The 17694-nt window shown below is 36.5% G+C and overlaps 1 protein-coding gene across 1 annotated transcript in view; it reads left to right on the forward strand.

Annotated features, from left to right (window-relative positions):
• PKHD1 (PKHD1 ciliary IPT domain containing fibrocystin/polyductin) overlaps positions 1-17694 on the forward strand; it is a 364705-nt gene that overhangs the window by 220496 nt on the left and 126515 nt on the right. Inside the window, exons 43-47 of the mRNA XM_037727929.1 lie at positions 476-588; positions 1738-1843; positions 4458-4592; positions 10774-10909; positions 13300-13546. Coding sequence (XP_037583857.1) covers positions 476-588; positions 1738-1843; positions 4458-4592; positions 10774-10909; positions 13300-13546 — 737 coding nt within the window. The remainder of the gene's footprint in view (positions 1-475; positions 589-1737; positions 1844-4457; positions 4593-10773; positions 10910-13299; positions 13547-17694) is intronic.

Consider the following 17694-nt stretch of genomic DNA (forward strand, 5'->3'; position numbering starts at 1 on the left):
GAGGTCTCAGATCTCAGGGAGTCTTTGTTCATGGCAGAAGGCAAAGTAGGAGCAGCATATTTCATGGCAGGAACAGAAGCGAGACAGGGTGGGGGCCACAAGGTGCTATGCACTTTTAAGTGACCAGATCTCATGAGAATTCACTCACTGTGGTGAGAACAATACCCAGGTGGATGGTGCTAAACCACTTATGAAAAACCAACCCCATGATCCAATCACCTCCCACCAGGCCCTACCCCAATACTGGGTTTTACAGTTCAACATGAGATATAAGCAGAGGAGACAGATCCAAACCGTATCAGTATTTTTGTTTCTGAAAGTAAAAAAAAAGAATAAATGAGTTTTTAATAAAATACTAATGTACTTTGACAGAAAGTGAATGTAAAAGTGGGATGAGTACAAACAAGAGTCTTTCTTTTCAGCAAACTTACCACACATGGGATATCTATTTTTTAACTCTCCTTAATTTCTGTAGGGGAACAGAGTGTGTGCTGCTGGCTATGGCTACTTTTTCCATCTCGTGACCAGCCAGACATCACGAGCTCCACTTCTTTCCTTCACTCAGAACATTGCACATTCTTGTACCAGGTAACTTTGTGGAAATTCATCTACATTTTGGCTGTGAGTCTTATGATTTCGCATTTTTCTGTGTAATGCTCTTTTGGCATTTGTTTGAGACTTGGTGGTGCTCCTATGTAAGTATTTTCTGAAACTGCTTTATTGGGGTATAACTGACGTACAAAGAGCTGTTCATGTTTAATGTGTACAACCTGATGAGTTTGGTGATAAGTATAACCCCTGAAACTATCATCGCCATCTATGCCACAAACATATCTGTCACCTCTAAAAGCTTTCCTCCAGCCCTCTTTGTTTGAATTATTACTATGAGAATATTTGACATACAATCTGACCTCTTAGCACTTTTTTAAGTATAGAATACAGTATTGTTAATTTTGCTGTAATCTATGCTTTGACGTTTTGCTGTACGGTAGGTCTCTAGAACTTACTTATTTTGCATAACTGAAACTTTGTACCCTTTGACGAATACTTCCCATTTTCCCCTCCTCCCTGCCTCTGCCAACCACCATTCTACTCTCTGCTTATGTAAGTTTGAATATTTTAGATTTCTCATTTAAGTGATAGGATGTACTATTGCTCCTCTGTGGCTGGCTTACTTCAGCCAGCACAGTGTCCTACAGGTTTATCTGCTTTGCCACAAATGGCAGGGTTTCCTTCTCTTTAAAGGCTGAATGATATTCCATTGAAAGTATACACCACATTTTCCCCAGCCATTAACCTATTGATGGACATCTTGGCTGCCTCCATGTCTTGGCTTTTGTATATAATTGTGTTAACTTTATTTTCTAGAACATAATAGTTTGATGGAAAAGAGAAGAGAGTCACTTGAAAAGGCAGAAGGACAGAATGTACCTTTTGTGGCCAGAGAGAATTCGATAGAGAGGGCAATTTAACTTCCAAATATGCAGAGCCCTTTGGAGGCTGGTGGGCTTGGACTCTGGAGTAATCCACATTTTGTTGGGATTTCGGAGCAGGTCACAGAGGGTAAAAGTGGAAGGGCTGAGGGATGGGCAAGAACAGTCAGGGGAAGGGTCACGGTTTCTATCTACCTCCACTCTCCCTTATCTGTTACTTTTATTTTGTATTTTCCAACAAGAAAAAGTAAGAAGTTAGAAACATAAAAACTGGCTTAATTTCATTCTTTGTTTCACTTTTTAGGTGTGGTCTCTTTGTATACCCTAAATTTCAGCCACCTTGGAATAATGTCACTGGCACCACCCTGTTCCAGAACTTTACAGTTTGGGAAAGTGCAGGTGGTGCCCAGGTAAGTTTTCGTTGTTGTTGTTATTGTTAATTGTTTTTAAATTAAAACTGTCACTTGTTTTCTCACAGCAATTCATTATGCATATCTACTTACATGGGAATGACTCGCCCTTGAGGGGAGCGTCGCTGTGCTATCACAGTTTTAAAGAACCAGTGGATCAAAGGTGCTTGTAGAGTAGTTGTTAAACAAATTCCTAGTCACTAATCCAGAGCTAGGTCATTTTCTCCATTGTGCATTTTTGGCAACTGTAGTAGAGAACAGCAGAGTCATAGCGATTTATAACCAGGAGAGATCACAGAGGTTACCTATTCTTTCCATCCCTACTTAGAGATATAAATTAAGGCTTAGTAGCACAACCAAGTGCAGAATCTAGACTCCAGATGTTGGCATTTGATGTCCTGATATCCTGAATCATACATGCTCCAGTCTTAAAGAAAAACACTATTTGCCATTGGAACACAAACATTCTAGCTCAAGATACCATTCTTTAGTCAGTAAGCTAAATTTTCTATTTTTTTCTTAAAAGAGAAAAGAAGGTTCATATTCAATCATTTAATTTTCATTATCTCAGTGATTTTCTTATAAGGAAGCTTTGCATGCTCACTCTTAACAGCAGCATGTAAATGTTATCCAGGGCCACTGTTGCTATACAGTCAAAATTACATACATTTTGTCTTTGTCTCCAAATCTGGAGCATAAGAAATATAGATGAAGAAATATGTTTGTAGAGTCTCCAGGAAATAGAATACATATAATAATGTCACAATAAGGAAGTAAAAGATTTATTTCGTATATCCAACAAAAGAAAGATAACTGTGGCTGAAGAAAGCCCACAAATATATAATTAGGATAGCTAACAGGTGGAGTCCAAAATGTATTTAGTATTTTGTTCTCATTTAATTTTATAAAATGCTTCCCATGAGCACTATAAATATTATAGGGGTAACAAATCTAGTAGAAACATTTGTTCAGTGCCTCCTTATGCAGTTTATGCCTGCAGGGGCTTAAACTCTATCTCCCTGCTCTTGAATAGCCTTGTTCTAGAGGAAATAATCTAGTGAAATGAAAATATTAAAAGATGCTATTAAAGCCATTTTTTTGAAGTTTTGTAATCTGAAATGTTAAACCTGTGAAGAAAAAAAATACAGAACTACAGCTTGAACTCTGTACATTCAAATTTAATCAATCAAAAAGTCCAAGTAATAAAAATACTCTTGGAATTGCACTTTTATAGGGATGAATAAGGGGGAAATTAAACAATGTAATAGCAGCAAATTTAAAAAGTAAACTTCCCTCTAACTATACCAAAAAAGAAAAATGAAGTAAGAGGATTTATCCTTCCCTATTTAAAAACTTGCTACAAAGCAAAAGTAATCAAGACAGATTATAAAAGTAATGTTTATCTTTGTGCGCATATACAAATTGATTACTTGATTACAAAAGTAATCAGTAATCAAGTAATCAATTTGTATATGGGCACAAAGATAGACATATATGTCAGTGGAATAGAAGTGAGAGTCCAGAGAAAGCCCACACATCTATAAACAAGTAATTTTTGACAAAGGACACCAAGACTATTCAATGTGGGAAATAATAATCTTTTCAACAAATGGCGCTTGTACAACTAGATAGTCACACACAAAAGAATTAGTATCCTACCTCATATTACTTATAAAAAATTAACTTAAAATGGGTGATTATGTACTAATAAATAAAATTAGCAAAAAAATTGGTCAAACATGTAAACATAGGAGCAGCTCTGTCTCCCTGACAAGTGGTGTCTTAGTCCATTTTAATAAAATTTGAGTAAATTATAATAAACAGAAATTTATTAGCTCATGATTCTGGAGGCTGGGAAGTCCAAGATTGAGAGGCCAGTGTCTTGTGAGGACCTTCTTGCTGCATCAGTCTATAGCAGAAGGGCAAAGAAAGCAAAGAAGGAACAAGTGAAAGAACTCACAGCCTCAAGTCCCTTTGTAATGAGCACTAATCCATTCATGACCTACATACCTCCTAACACTGTTACATCAGGGATTAAGTTTTCAACACGTGCTTTTTGGTGGACAGGCATAAACCATAGCAAGTAGGAGGCTTACAACTCTACTGAGCTCATTTTGTTACTACATGACCCTGTTTGGGTTATCATAACATATATGTACATAACTTTCGTTGAAATTACAAACAGTGAGCCTGTAGTCATGCCAAGCTACTTATTTCATATTTGCAATCTTCTGACAATATGAGTTAATATATAATACATTGAAGAAAATGTTAAGCACTAGAGTTCTTGGATGCTATGTTTTTCTCTATTAACATTGTGTGATTTGGCCAGTCCAAGTTTATTTTAGATATGTGGAGAATTCACATTGATCTTTTTAATGTATTGGTTATTATGAGGAGAAATGAAAAGTACAAAGGGATGTTACCAAAGGAGACTCATTAGTGTTGACTTCACAGCAACTTTAGGATACCTGTATCGACATTGATGGACAAAAGGTGCTTTAATACAATATAGCATGCTTGTTTATACTTAATCAATACTTTTAAAAGCTACAGGAAGTCTGCAAGAAAAACCAAGCCTCAGACCTTTGCAGTAACATGCTGTATTTTATAGATTTTTAGAAGTAGCAATCTTCACCTGAAAAACTTCCAAGTTTATTCATGCAGAGATTTTGGAATTGACATCTTGGAAAGTGATGCAAATACTTCAGTTACTGACAGCTTATTACTTGGTCATTTTGCCCACAAGGTAAGTGCCTTAGTGTGGTTGTTGTAGGCTGCCCATCACAAAAAAATTACATATGCTGGGCCCCCTGATGATCCAGGATATGCAGTTTTAATAGCACTCTTTAGTGAATCTTGTGTTTAATTAGTAAAAGTTAAAGGAGCTTTTTATTTGTAATAGTAGTGATATTGATAATAAAACTCAAATATATACAGGTTTTAATGTTATGAGTACATATAAATTCACAAAGGTCATGAGTAGCTTACAGAATTTTATTTGGTTGCAATTTAGGATTATTACTTATATAGAAAGAGGTCAAATTATGAAATACAAATTTGCATAGTTTGTTATATTAAGATTTTGTATGTGATTCACTAATACTTTCCTAAGTATGGATTTCTACATGATAAAAATCGGGCTCTAGATGACTTATCAGGATACAAGAATGCAGATGGGGCAGAGTACTTCCAGGTGGTAAGCACTAGTCCCTGAGGTGGCAGGAGGGGGCTGAGGAGGGACAGGGGGGTGGTTCAGGGCTGTCATTGGTCTCTTAGACTTCAGATCTTTAATGGATCCCCTAAGTTCTTGTGTTTATTAGAGCTACATTCATACTAGTCATCACATTGTTATGAAAATCATAGATTTCTTGAGAACCAAGGAAAGAATATTCTCTTCAGTTTGTTCCTGAGTGCTTAGTCCAATTGAAATTTAAATGATAATTTTTTATTCTTATGCTTCCATTGAAGATTATTTCATAGCTGTAGATAAAAATATGAAGATTTTAAAGGCATTTTCTTGTTGGGCTACACTTTCCTGGGTTTAATTCTCAATTTTTCTTAGTAAAATCTCCTTTGAACTATCTTTTTCAGGAGATAAATACCTGGCAGTGTTTATTTCCTCTAAAAGGATTACTACCTTGAGAGAAGATCTTCTTTGCAGACTGTGTAGTTTTCAATAGAGGATGGTACCTAGATTTAGATTCTGTGATGCTGCAGTGCATCAAAGGTCCTTAACTTTTCCAGAAATAACCTTAGAGTAGATGTAAAACACAAAATTCCCATCAAACTGAGTAACTGTCTTGATAAATTAATGTTGCAGTATCTTAATTGATGTTAAATAGACATCATAATTAATGGGAGAGTGACATAAATTAAGATATAAATTATGACAAAAGGGTGCCTATCACGAGGTAATCAAAAATAATCACACCCTTGGGGTATGATTCACTAGGAATGTAGTACAGCTGAGGGCCTTTCAGTCTCTTAACAAGTAAGTGCAGACAAGAGTCCCATGGTGGAAAATGTTAAACAGTTTTGTTCTAGGGGTTGTCTGGATGCTGGTTAGCTATCCAAATCATAAAACCACATAATTAAAGAGCCAACTATTACCTAAGAGATGAGCTGGTTAAAATTCTTGAATTTAGGGGGAAATGGAGGCTTGGAAAGTTGAATGGCAGTTTAAGGTTCATGTCTAGTATTGCGGAGCTAGGACCACCCTTATATCCTCCCTCTCCTGGTCAAATACTCAATTGCACATGGAAAATAGCTTTAGCAATGGACATTTATTAGTGCCTATACCAATGTTCCCTGAAGTGTTTTTCATGGAAGGCTAGCCCTTGGATAGAAGGGCTAGAAAAAGATTCTTTGGTTAATTATAATTATGCTGTGCTGTTTACCGTACCCTCTATTTCCCAAAATCTCAGACAAATCCAAAGATGTAACATACAACATAAGCATTAGAAATAATAAAATTGTATTGTGTCAGGGAATTTTGTTAAATAAGTGGATTTTAACTGCCTTTGTCACAAAAAAGTAACTTTGTGAGATGATAGAATTTGCTTCAGTATAACCATCATGTTGTAAACTTCAAATATATGAAATAAAATTCATTGAAAAAATATACTAAAGGCTCTGAGAAATTCTAGCATTAAAGTGAACAAGCAAAACAATCTGTTAACCTTTACTTAGCACAGTATTTTTCAGATTTATTTGGGAACCACTATGTTGTCAGGTGTCAGTTCAAAAAAAAAGGAAAAGAAAAAGAGGGTGCCTGACCTCTGTGGTATGGGACTCTGATTTTAGCCTCTATCTTTTGTGCCTGCCATTCCTTTAGGAATTAAGACTTTTAAAGAATTTGGCCTGTCCATTGTGAGACTTTCTACTCACATGTAGTTGATGGCATACAATTATCAGTGAGCCATATCCTAACATAAACATTCCTTTCTGGAAGAACTTTTAACATTAGAAGGATTTTTTTTCCCTATAAACATACTTGTATATGTGTTGGTTCTTTCACAGCCAATATTAACTTTGTATTGAGATGAATGACTTTCTGTAAGGATGGCTTGAATATACAAGAAAGAGATGTGCTATAGCATGATGATATATCCTGGTTTGGGTGGATAATTTGTTTATACCTGTTGGCCCAGCATTCTGTCTAATTAATATACCCTTTCACACTAAAAAATGTCTGATTTTAATTTGAATTATGGTCACCCTACTTATCAAAGTATCTGTAGGATGGCTATCTTTGTTGTTATTGTAATTAATTTGAGCAGATGATGCTGCTTTGAAAAATGTCTTGTTCAGACAGATGCTGATGGAGTTGCTTTATTCTTCCTCCTATTTCTCTAGGGTGATTTCCCATTTTCACTTGTGGATTTGTCTTCTTCAATTTAGACCCTTCATCTTTTTGTTTCCCTAAATTCTGTTGTAGGGCCCCTTTTCTTCTCAATATACTAGCTCTCCCTGGGAGAAATCTCATTTTCTCTAGTGGTTTCAATTACCATCCACATGCTGATGTCTCCCATATATTTGCATTTATTTCTACCATCTTATTGTGCACTTTGAGTTTGTAATCCATTTTTGGTTTCTGTGTTTTTTTCTTCTTTTCTATTTTTATTTTTCTTGCATTGCATAGTATCTTTTTACATTGACTCATTTGAAAGTTATCCATTCTGTTATGATTATTTCCATTGTTGGCCTTAAATTTTTAATGTGCCTGCTTGTCTTCACAAAGTCTAAGTTACATCAGCTCTGTTAAACTTTACGTAAGCAATGCAAGGACATTAAACTCCTTTAGCTTCTTTCCTTACCCTCTCATCTTCTATGTTACCTTTCTCTTGTATTTGTCCTACTTTTTAAGGTAAATGTTTCATGGAAATATAACATTTATAGAGAAACGTACACAAATCACAGGGGAATAGCTCAGGGGATTTTTACAAAGCAAACCAATGATGTTTATGTATACAACTGAGAACAAGAAATAGAGCATTGCCAGAGCAAGATCCTGTCTCTAAAAAATAAAAGCTAGTAGTAAAGAAATGAACATTATCAGCTCCTCTAAAGCTTCCCTTCCTTGTGTTCCCCATTCAACCCTACTCCATGCTCCCTAGATAAAGGGGCAGCGTTATTCAGCCTTCTATTGATATATATTAATTTCTCCTGTTTTTGAAGTTTGTGTAAATGAAATCCTAAAGCATGTAACTCTATTGTACCTGTCTTCTTTGTTATAACATTATATCTGTGAGATTCACTCATGTTTCTGTGTGTTACAGTTATTTCTTCTTCCAATCATTAGGTAGTATTCCATTTTGTGACTCCATCTCAATTTTTTTTAAAGCTACGTAGCTATTGATGGATGTTACATTGTTTTCATCATTTGTAAACTTGGTTATTTACAAATAATGATGCTATAAATATTATTCCATATGCCTCTGGTCTTCATGTGCATGCATCTCTGTTGAATACAAGCCAAGTTGTAAAATTGCTGAATCATCTGTAGCTTTAGTGGATAATGCCAAGCAACAATCCAGTGTTTATGCTTGCGCCAGCAAGTATAAGAAGGGTTTCAAAGCTAGGTCTTGGAAGCTCCCTTGGACAATTTCCTTCATGTCAGTCTAGTATTGGAACTCTTGTTTCTGATTCATACATCTTCCTCCTTTCTGGTTTAATTCCTCATTTTGTTTGAACATAACCAAAGGTAAATTTCTAAAAACAACAACAACAACAACAAAAAACCGAATGATGTAAGGTAAAAGCTCTGAGCTATGTATGGAGACGCATTTATTAGTAGGCTGTTGGTTATAAGATACCAGGTTGAAGTTCATTTTGCCTTGAAATGTTGAAGGCAATTATTTCATCATCTTCTAGTTCCTTCTGCTCTTAAGTTTGAATAGTTTTAAGATACTCAGATTCTGGGCCGGACACAGTGGCTCATGCCTGTAATCCCAGCTCTTTGTAGGCTGAGGCATGCAGATCACCTGAGGTCAGGAGTTCAAGCCTGGCCAACAGGTGAAACCCTTTCTCTAAATTTGCTGGACATGGTGGTATGTGCCTGGAGTCCCGGCTCGCTTGAACTCAGGAAGCAGATGTTCAGAAAGCCGAGATCACACCATTGTACTCCAATCTGGACAACAGAATGAGACTCTGTCTCAGAAAAAAAAAAAAAAAGGGGATACTCAGATTCCAGGTTTTTTATATGTAACCTTCTATTGTTTTCTTTCTGAAAGCTGTTAGGAATGTCTCTTTGTCCCTGGTGTTTTGCAATTTCAATATGATGCATTTTGCTGTGGCTCTTTTTCTAAACAGTGTGCTAGATATTGAGTGGGACTTTTCAGTCTGGAAAATTATATTATTTCCTTCTGTACAGTTTTCTTCAATTATTTCTTTGATAATTCTTTCCCCTATATTTTCTTTTTTTCCCTAAAACTATGATTATTTAAATATTGGGCCTCCTGGAATGTTTTTCTCATCTTAATGTTCTCACTGATTTTTTATCTCTTTGTCTTTTTGTTCTACTTTCTATGATATAGAATTTCATTTTTCTACTCTATTTCTTTTATTTTTTTCTAAAAATCATTTTTTAGGCTTCTCTGTTTCGTGGATATAATATACTTATTTCTCTGAGGCCATTAATTACAGTTTTTGTTTTCTTCTGATTTCTAGACTAACTTTTTGTTTACTGGGTTTCTTTCTGTTATTTGTTTATTGTTTCACTGTTTTTCATGTTGAGAGCTCTTGAAAAATTTCTGGTAATCCTCAATTATAAGGCTATTCTTAACAATGGAACAGTGAGGCACTAGCAACTTGATCGGATAGTGTTTGTCAAAAAGATTTTGTGGAAAATTATAAAAACATTTATTGTTTTTGTCTTTTCAGACTTATTGTTAAAGTTCTTAAAATATATTAATATACTGCAAAGCTGCTTTTTGATATACAGTTCTATGAGCTTTAACACATGTACACATTTGTATAACTACCACCACCACAATCACGACACAGAACAGTTGTATCTGCCCCAGTTCCTAGTTCCATCTTTGTAGCCACAGCCTCCTCCTACTTTAAAACACTGGGGATCACTAATCTATTTTGTATCACAATAGTTTTGCCTTTTCAACAATCATATAAATGGAGTCATAAAGTATGTAACCTTTTGAGACTGGCTTCTTTCACTCCTGAATGCCATTGGGATTCATCTAACTTGTTCATGTATCAATATTACATTCCTTATGACTGATGAATGGTATTCCATTAGATCGATGTAACACAGTTTGTCTATCCATTCATTTGTTGAGGTGCATTTGACTTGTTTCCAGATTTGGTGATTATAAATGGAACTGCTATAAACATTTGCATCAGATTTTTATATAAATGTAAGTTTTTATTTCTCTAAGGTAAATATCTAGGAGTTGAATTGCTAGGTCATACGATAAGGGCATATTTAACTTTCTAAGAAACTGCCAAACTTTTCCACAGTGGTGGTCTCATTTTGCATTCCTCTAGAAACACAGGAGAGTTTTAATTCTTTCTCATCCTCATCAGCACTTGCTACTGTCACTATACTTTCATTTATCCATTATAATAGGTGCATAGTATATTTTCTTGTGATCTTAATTTGTGTTTTTCTAGTGAATAATGATGTTGAACATTTTTTTTTTCCCTGTGCTTATTTGTTGTCTGCATATTTTATTTGCTGGATTATCTTTTGAAGGTTTTTTTTTCTGATTTTTTGATTGTCTGTTGTAATTTAAGAATTCTTTCTATATTCTGGATACAGGACCATTGTCATTTATGTGATTAGCAAATATTTTCTGTTAGTCAACAGCTTGTTTTTTTAATCCTTGTTTTTATTAATGCATTATTAATTGTATTTTGTGTCCAGTTTTCTTATTTTGCTTTTTTTATTTTTTTCTTTTAAATTACAGGGAAGCCTGTGTATGTCATCTGGGATTAAAACTCCTAAAAGATGGGAACTGATGGTGTCTAACACGACCTTTGTTAATTTTGATCTCATCAACTGTGTGGCCATTAGAACCTGTTCAGGCTGTTCCCGAGGACAAGGTAATTATTTGAATAGACAGAACAGATGATAAATAAGGCCAATATTCAAATCAGTATTATAAATAGTGGCACATACTTTGTGAATCATTATTTCTTTCAGTTATAAGATTGCGTCAGTAGAAACTGTTGCTTAAATCTCCTAAAAGAAATCCTGGAGGTTCTCCCAATGCAGCTTCTGCAGCTCCCTGTCCTCCTCCTATTGTGGTGCCTATCACATTCTATCATTATGGTCCTATGTCTCTGCTGGACTCTGACCTTCATAAAGGCAAAGATCATGTCTTTCTTCCTCAGAGTTTTATTACTAGTACCTGGCACAGAGCCAGGTGCCTAGGAGGCAGTTCATTGATTAAATGAATGAATGGAGTTAGATGGGTAGGTACCTGGGTATAAACTAACATGCATACAACCTTTCCTGAAAGAGCCAAAGTTTAGGTACTTAAGGTTTTCAACAGCCCATTGCTTGATGTATGCACAAAGGGAAACATGAATTCTTGCTCACTTTTTAACCACATCTCAGAGGTGGTAAGAAATAACTTGGAGGACTCATGGGCCAAGGTGGAAGAGGTAGAGAGTAATCTAGTTGATTTAATCATTGTAAACAGCCAAACCAAGTAATTCAAATAAATATGCTCTTGTGGTTTGAATCACCAATTTAGATAATTGTTTGTTTTTTTTTAATTAAATGAATAATCAGCAAGTCTCCACTTGACTTTTTTTTTTCCTACGTAGGCAGAATGAAAGATTTTTTTTTTATTTGGGTGGCATCTGAGTTTAGGATTGTAGAAATAGTAATGGAAATAAAAATGCCTCATAACAAGTGCTTGCAATCACAATTCCTTAATTCTTTAAATCTTCACTATTTCATATAATTCATGAGACATTGAAAAAAATCACACTACTTCTATGAGCTCCAATTCCTCTTCATGGAATAAATATTGGCTACACCCTCTCTTCAGTTGCTTAAAGCTGTCTATTTCAGGCTGTGCTTAAAGACCTAGGGGGTGCAAATATGAAAAACACATAGTTTCTGTCCTCCAGGAACTCTTGATCTAGACACAAAAATAAATGTCCAAGCCCATTATTGTAAGAGAGCATGATGAACGCAGTACGAGAGGACTCAACAAAGTCAGTGAAGGGGCCAAGAAAGGGGGTCAGGCAAGAGTTCATAGAGGGTATTCCTGAGTAGGGTTTGGGAAGTTGAATAGAAGTTTGCAAGAAGGTATATGAAAGAAGAATTTAAAGGAACAGTATACTCAAAGAAATAGTATCCAAGAAGCAAGTTTGCTTGGAAAATCACATAGAAGTCCAATATGACTGAAATGTAGAGCTGCAGGTGGTTTGTGGTATTAAATGAAATACAGAAGTTGCAAGAGGTGCAATTGTGTAGACTTTCATGCATGAATTAATTCACTGCATGTACTCTATTGGGACACAGAATGAAAACATTAGAGCCTCTATGTGTATCTTATTTTCTTTTCTTTTTTGTGTATTTTATAATGCACACAATACATTATGGTATGGTAGTATATGTACTGGGAGATGTGTACTCAGTTTTCTTCTTTTAATGACATGGGTGTGTGAATTAGATCACTGCCATACTTTCTAGGCAATTGGACTGACAGTACCAATGAATCACATGGGGGTAGTATTGGGGAAAGACTACCAAGAAGTGTGGCCCTAGAGCTAATACTTAGAAAGTGTATTACTAAAACTATTTGCCTAAGTGATTAATTGAGTTTTGCTGTTGAAGGTAAATGTTTAAAGTATGAACCTCATAGTAAGAGGTATTGGAGGGTTTAGACTCATCACAGAGGAATGGAAGCAGAAAGATTGGAAGACTAAACCATAGCATCTTTAGTGTTTAGTAAGTAATAAATTGATGTGTTCTGTTTCTATTTCCAACTAGACCAGAGGTTCTTACCTTTGGCGCTATTGGCATTTTGGGCCAGATAACTCTTTGTTGTGGGGATTATTCTGTGCATTGTAGGCTATTTAGCAGAATCTCTGGTTTCTACCTACTAGCTGCCAGTAGCACTGCCAGCTCCCCAGTTGTGAGAGCCAAAAATGATTGAAATTAGTTCTATATGTTGCTTGGAAGGTAAAACCAACCCTGGTAGAAAAATCACTGCCCTACAATGTGAACTATATACCACATGAAGGTAGGGCCAATGCTGCTCTTATACCTTTTAGTATCTCTAGCATATACCAGAGCTTGGCATATAGTCAACACTCACTGTAAAACACCCACAGAAAACACCTTTTTTCTTGTGTGAATAGGTGAATTGTAAAACTGGATAACTATGCAATTTAAATCCTGAGACCATTACTCCAGTGAATTTAGTTGCTATTTGTGCCATTGTGTAATAATCTTTCTGTCTTCCAATTTATAGGTGGATTTACTGTGAAGACTAGCCAGTTGAAGTTTACAAACTCTTCAAACTTAGTGGCATTTCCGTTTCCTCATGCAGCAATTTTGGAAGACTTGGATGGGTCTCTGTCTGGGAAAAATAGGAGTCACATTCTTGCTTCTATGGAAACGCTTTCAGCTTCTTGTTCGGTCAATGCAAGCTTTGGTCGTGTTGTCCATGGCAGTGCCTGTGGAGGAGGTGTTCTTTTTCATCGTATGTCAATTGGTTTGTAAGTGGAGTTAACTATACTTTTTAGCATGCTGATGAGCATGCATCTGTTATTCCTGCTGTTGAGGCTTATAGAAGGGAAATTGTTTTCTAGATTATTTGAAGTATGTAGCTCTACTGAAGTGAAATGGGAATAATTTTGACAGCTGCTGAATCATGAGTGTATAGTAGTTTGAAGTGGACTTAAATGGCAGTTAACTTGCAACATTCCTGGATTCCTGGACCAGATCTCATAGCCTGTGACCTCTTATTAACATTTTGGGCTAATAACTTCTTCTTTTTTTTTTTTTTTTTTTTTTTTGAGACGGAGTTTCACTCATGTTACCCAGGCTGGAGTGCAATGGCGCGATCTCGGCTCACCGCAACCTCCGCCTCCTGGGTTCAGGCAATTCTCCTGCCTCAGCCTCCTGAGTAGCTGGGATTACAGGCACGCACCACCATGCCCAGCTAATTTTTTGTATTTTTAGTAGAGACGGGGTTTCACCATGTTGACCAGGATGGTCTCGATCTCTTGACCTCGTGATCCACCCGCCTCGGCCTCCCAAAGTGCTGGGATTACAGGCTTGAGCCACCGCGCCCGGCCATAACTTCTTCTTAAAGAGACCTACAACCAACAGAGGGTTTGAAATAAATTAAAAGTATTATTTAAAAATTCTAATAATGTACACTCTCATTTATATACATGTACTCTTCCCAAGCTCTTTTTAAGTGTTCAGTATACTCCGGGAAAGCAATTGCTGATACCTCCTATTACCTGCAAAGTTGCTTCACTTCAGTTCATTTTCCTTGTTAATTTCATGAACTATTGGATTCCTACAATACATTTCCTATTAATGTTGGAGCAAGGACTTCTCGGTTATGCTACTCAAACTACCATTAAGTCAGCAGCTGGGCTGTTTATAATGCATTGTGGGATTGCTCCTGCCCTCTTTAATTTCCAGGTAATGATTGCTGAGTGTCTAAGGTTCTGTCTTTTACTTATTCCAAATGCATTGTATGTATTTAGCCACACTTCTTTTCTTCCTTTAAGTGTCCTAATTCCATGAATATTAAGTCACATAATTCGGTCAGACTACATTGGCCTCTTATTTGAACAGGTAAACTCCAGGGAGTGAGAATCATTGTGATTAGGACTGTACTGACTCTGTGTTTTGAATGCATATGGAATAGTGCTTTGGCATTCTGGTTTGGAAGCCTTAGCAATGCACTGCTAGCACTGAATAGTCTGCAGATTTTTTATTTTTCCTTTCTATAGAGTTCATTTTTCTACCTAATGATAGTGAGACCAATTCCAGTGAGTAAAATAATAATATCTAGGGATATATTTTGATTTCTAATCGTTCTGATTGGGTAGAGCATGATTTTTTCTTTATTCTCAGGATGCAGCCTGATTTTTATTATTTTAGTGTTTTTACCAAAGATGTTTTAAATGAGTGTTTCGAGAGTTATAAAAATTAGTGATTTATTTCTTACATGCATTTATCAAATGAGGAAAATAGATTTGTATAGTTAAAAGGTACATTATATGCTCCTATAATATTTATTTCTGCATGATCTTGGTAGTCCTTTATTACGCTTTACTTTGAGATCTACTGGTAGGCTGTCTCTTGCAGAGGCACTTGTCAGTAGGCTCTGTAGAGCCTCAACCTTGTTTGTGCATTTGCTCTCTGAGATCTTTGGGACGGGATATTAAGGTTCTTGCCTTGGCAGCAGGTCATGATCCCACCACTTAGGAACTGACAAGGTCGAGAAAAATGTAAGCCTGATGCTGTATTTTAAGTAGATTCAAAAGGGTCTGGCAGGATGAAAAACTTATCCTAGTTTTCCTGGATTTTTTCTTGTTTTAAAAAGGAAAATTCTATGTTCCAAAAACTTCCTCAGTCAACTAGGATGATTGGTCACTCTAATCCTTAGATTCTATTTAAAATGTTCAGGTTGACTCACAGATCTATGGGCAAGTACCCAACTGACCCTAATTAGCCACCTGGAAGTCTCAGCCTGCTTCTAGTTACAAGTCTCTTGGCGCTGATGTTCTCACCTCTAGGAGAGGCAACTGAATGAGATGATCTCTAAGGCCTTGCTGCTCAAAGTGTTGTCCGTGGACCAGCAGCAGCAGCACCAGGATTTTCTTAGAAATGCAGAATCTCGGACTGGGCCCCAGTTGTCCTGAATTACAGTGCCCAGGTGATTTATATTAAAGTCTGAGAGGCACTCCTCTAAGGCCCTTCTAATTTTATCTTTCTATGATTCTATCCCTAGTTATTTGCACTCAGTGGCTTGATCTTTGTCCCAAAGCATTATAACCTCATTAGGAACATGTCAGAGCTAATGAGCAATTTGAATTCAGCATAGATACAAACTTTGCTGCATTTCATGGAGAAGGGATTAATTTGTTGTGCTATTTGCCCTGGGGCAAGCACCCTAAGAGTTGATTTACAAAGCTCTCACAGTCATGATCTTTTGGGGTTGCATGTTGATGGAGATCTAATATGGCATAAGCACCCTGCTGTCTTCACTTTCAACCCTTACCTCCCTCCCGCAGCAAGAGGTCCTGAGAGGGCAGGGAGTGAGGCTTTACATAGCTGCATAAACAAGACATCCTCTTCCCCCTTTGCTAATAACCAAGCTCTTGGAATGTGAGTTTTTCCTTGGTAGGCCCCCCGTCTGGTCCATTTTCACTATAAGTTCTGTGTTTGACGTTGGCAAATTTCTATTCCTGTCCCTCACTACCTTAAATCTGAAGGTGCTTACCTTTCTGGCACTTCCTGCTTTACTGGTTCCTATGACTCAAAGCCAACAGCTGAGCTGACAGAAGTACTTAAATATTTGAAGTTGGCCACACAATTTAATATTCAGGTGAAGAAAAAACTGCCACTCTCTACAAGGCAGAGTCTAGTTTATGTTTTGTTAAAATGACAGCATACTTGATCTGCATGAGTGCTGGTTATACTGTTTTCTCTCTCATCGGCTCTGAAAACATGCTTTCTGTAGAAGCCACAGGTATTCTGGATAGCGTTCCTTTCCCAGCTTCTGCTTCTACCAACTTCCCTCTATAACCTCAGTGTTCCTGGTGAGACAGGGGAGGTGTTAGTTCTGCCAATGTAAGTCAGGACCTCATAACAGAAATACATGCCAGTGACTGTTTTTCTTCAGGTTCCTATAATGATAAAATGGCCCACATAGTTCTTGAATTTATATATCCCAAACTTCAGGTAAACATTTTTGTGTGTGTGTAGATATAATTACACGAAACAAGTACAATATGATCAATAGGTTGTTGTGTGCTATTTTTAGATCCCCCTAGTCCAAAGTGTGATGTGCCCTAAGAGTGAATTACCTGCCATATATCTAAGACTTCATATAAAAAAAGAATGCAAAATATATCAATGATTTGTTTATATTGATCATATTGAAATAATATTTTGGAAAGATTGGGCTGAATATATTACTAAAATTAATTTAACCTGATTATTTTAACCTTTTTAGTGTAGCTACTCTACTTGCCAAAATGGGATTTATGATTATTTTCTATAGACCTGTTTCTGGATGCTCAGAATCCCACGGATGCAAATACTGGGGTCTAAATAAACGTAAAACATGGAGTCATCCTTAACTCATCTTTGTACCTTATTTCCCACATTAATTACCTCCCAGCTCAATTTTCTTTCCTTAAGAAATCTCTCTTGAGTCTTTTTACTTCTCTCCTTCCCCAAATCCTTCTCCAGTCTGGGCTGTCATAACTTTTCACCTGTAGAATCACAACAGCCTCTTAGCTTGCCCTTTTGTGGTGCTTAAATCTCTGAACTTTGTAAATGCAGATCTGATCTTGCCATCCATTTCTGTGCTTGAAACTTTTAAAGAATTCTGAGTGCTTTCCAAGGAAAGCCTGACATTCCTAATGTGTCTTGGAGTTTCCATGACCTGCTGTCTGCTTTGGGTTCCAGCATCATCTCTCAGCATTTTATTCTACTTTTCCTGCATTCTGTCCCCTAGCTACCTTCAACTTCTTTATGCTTTTCAATTCATAATATTCAGCTTCCATGAACTCAGCATAGAGGTTGTTTTCTCTGCTAGGCTTCCCTGAGCATTCTCTGTAGGTTTTGATTCTCTGTTGTGTGCTAGCTTTTTTTTTTTTTTTTTTTTTTTTTT

Source organism: Cebus imitator, unplaced genomic scaffold (assembly GCF_001604975.1).
Source record: "Cebus imitator isolate Cc_AM_T3 unplaced genomic scaffold, Cebus_imitator-1.0 Scaffold248, whole genome shotgun sequence".
NCBI lineage: Eukaryota > Metazoa > Chordata > Mammalia > Primates > Cebidae > Cebus > Cebus imitator.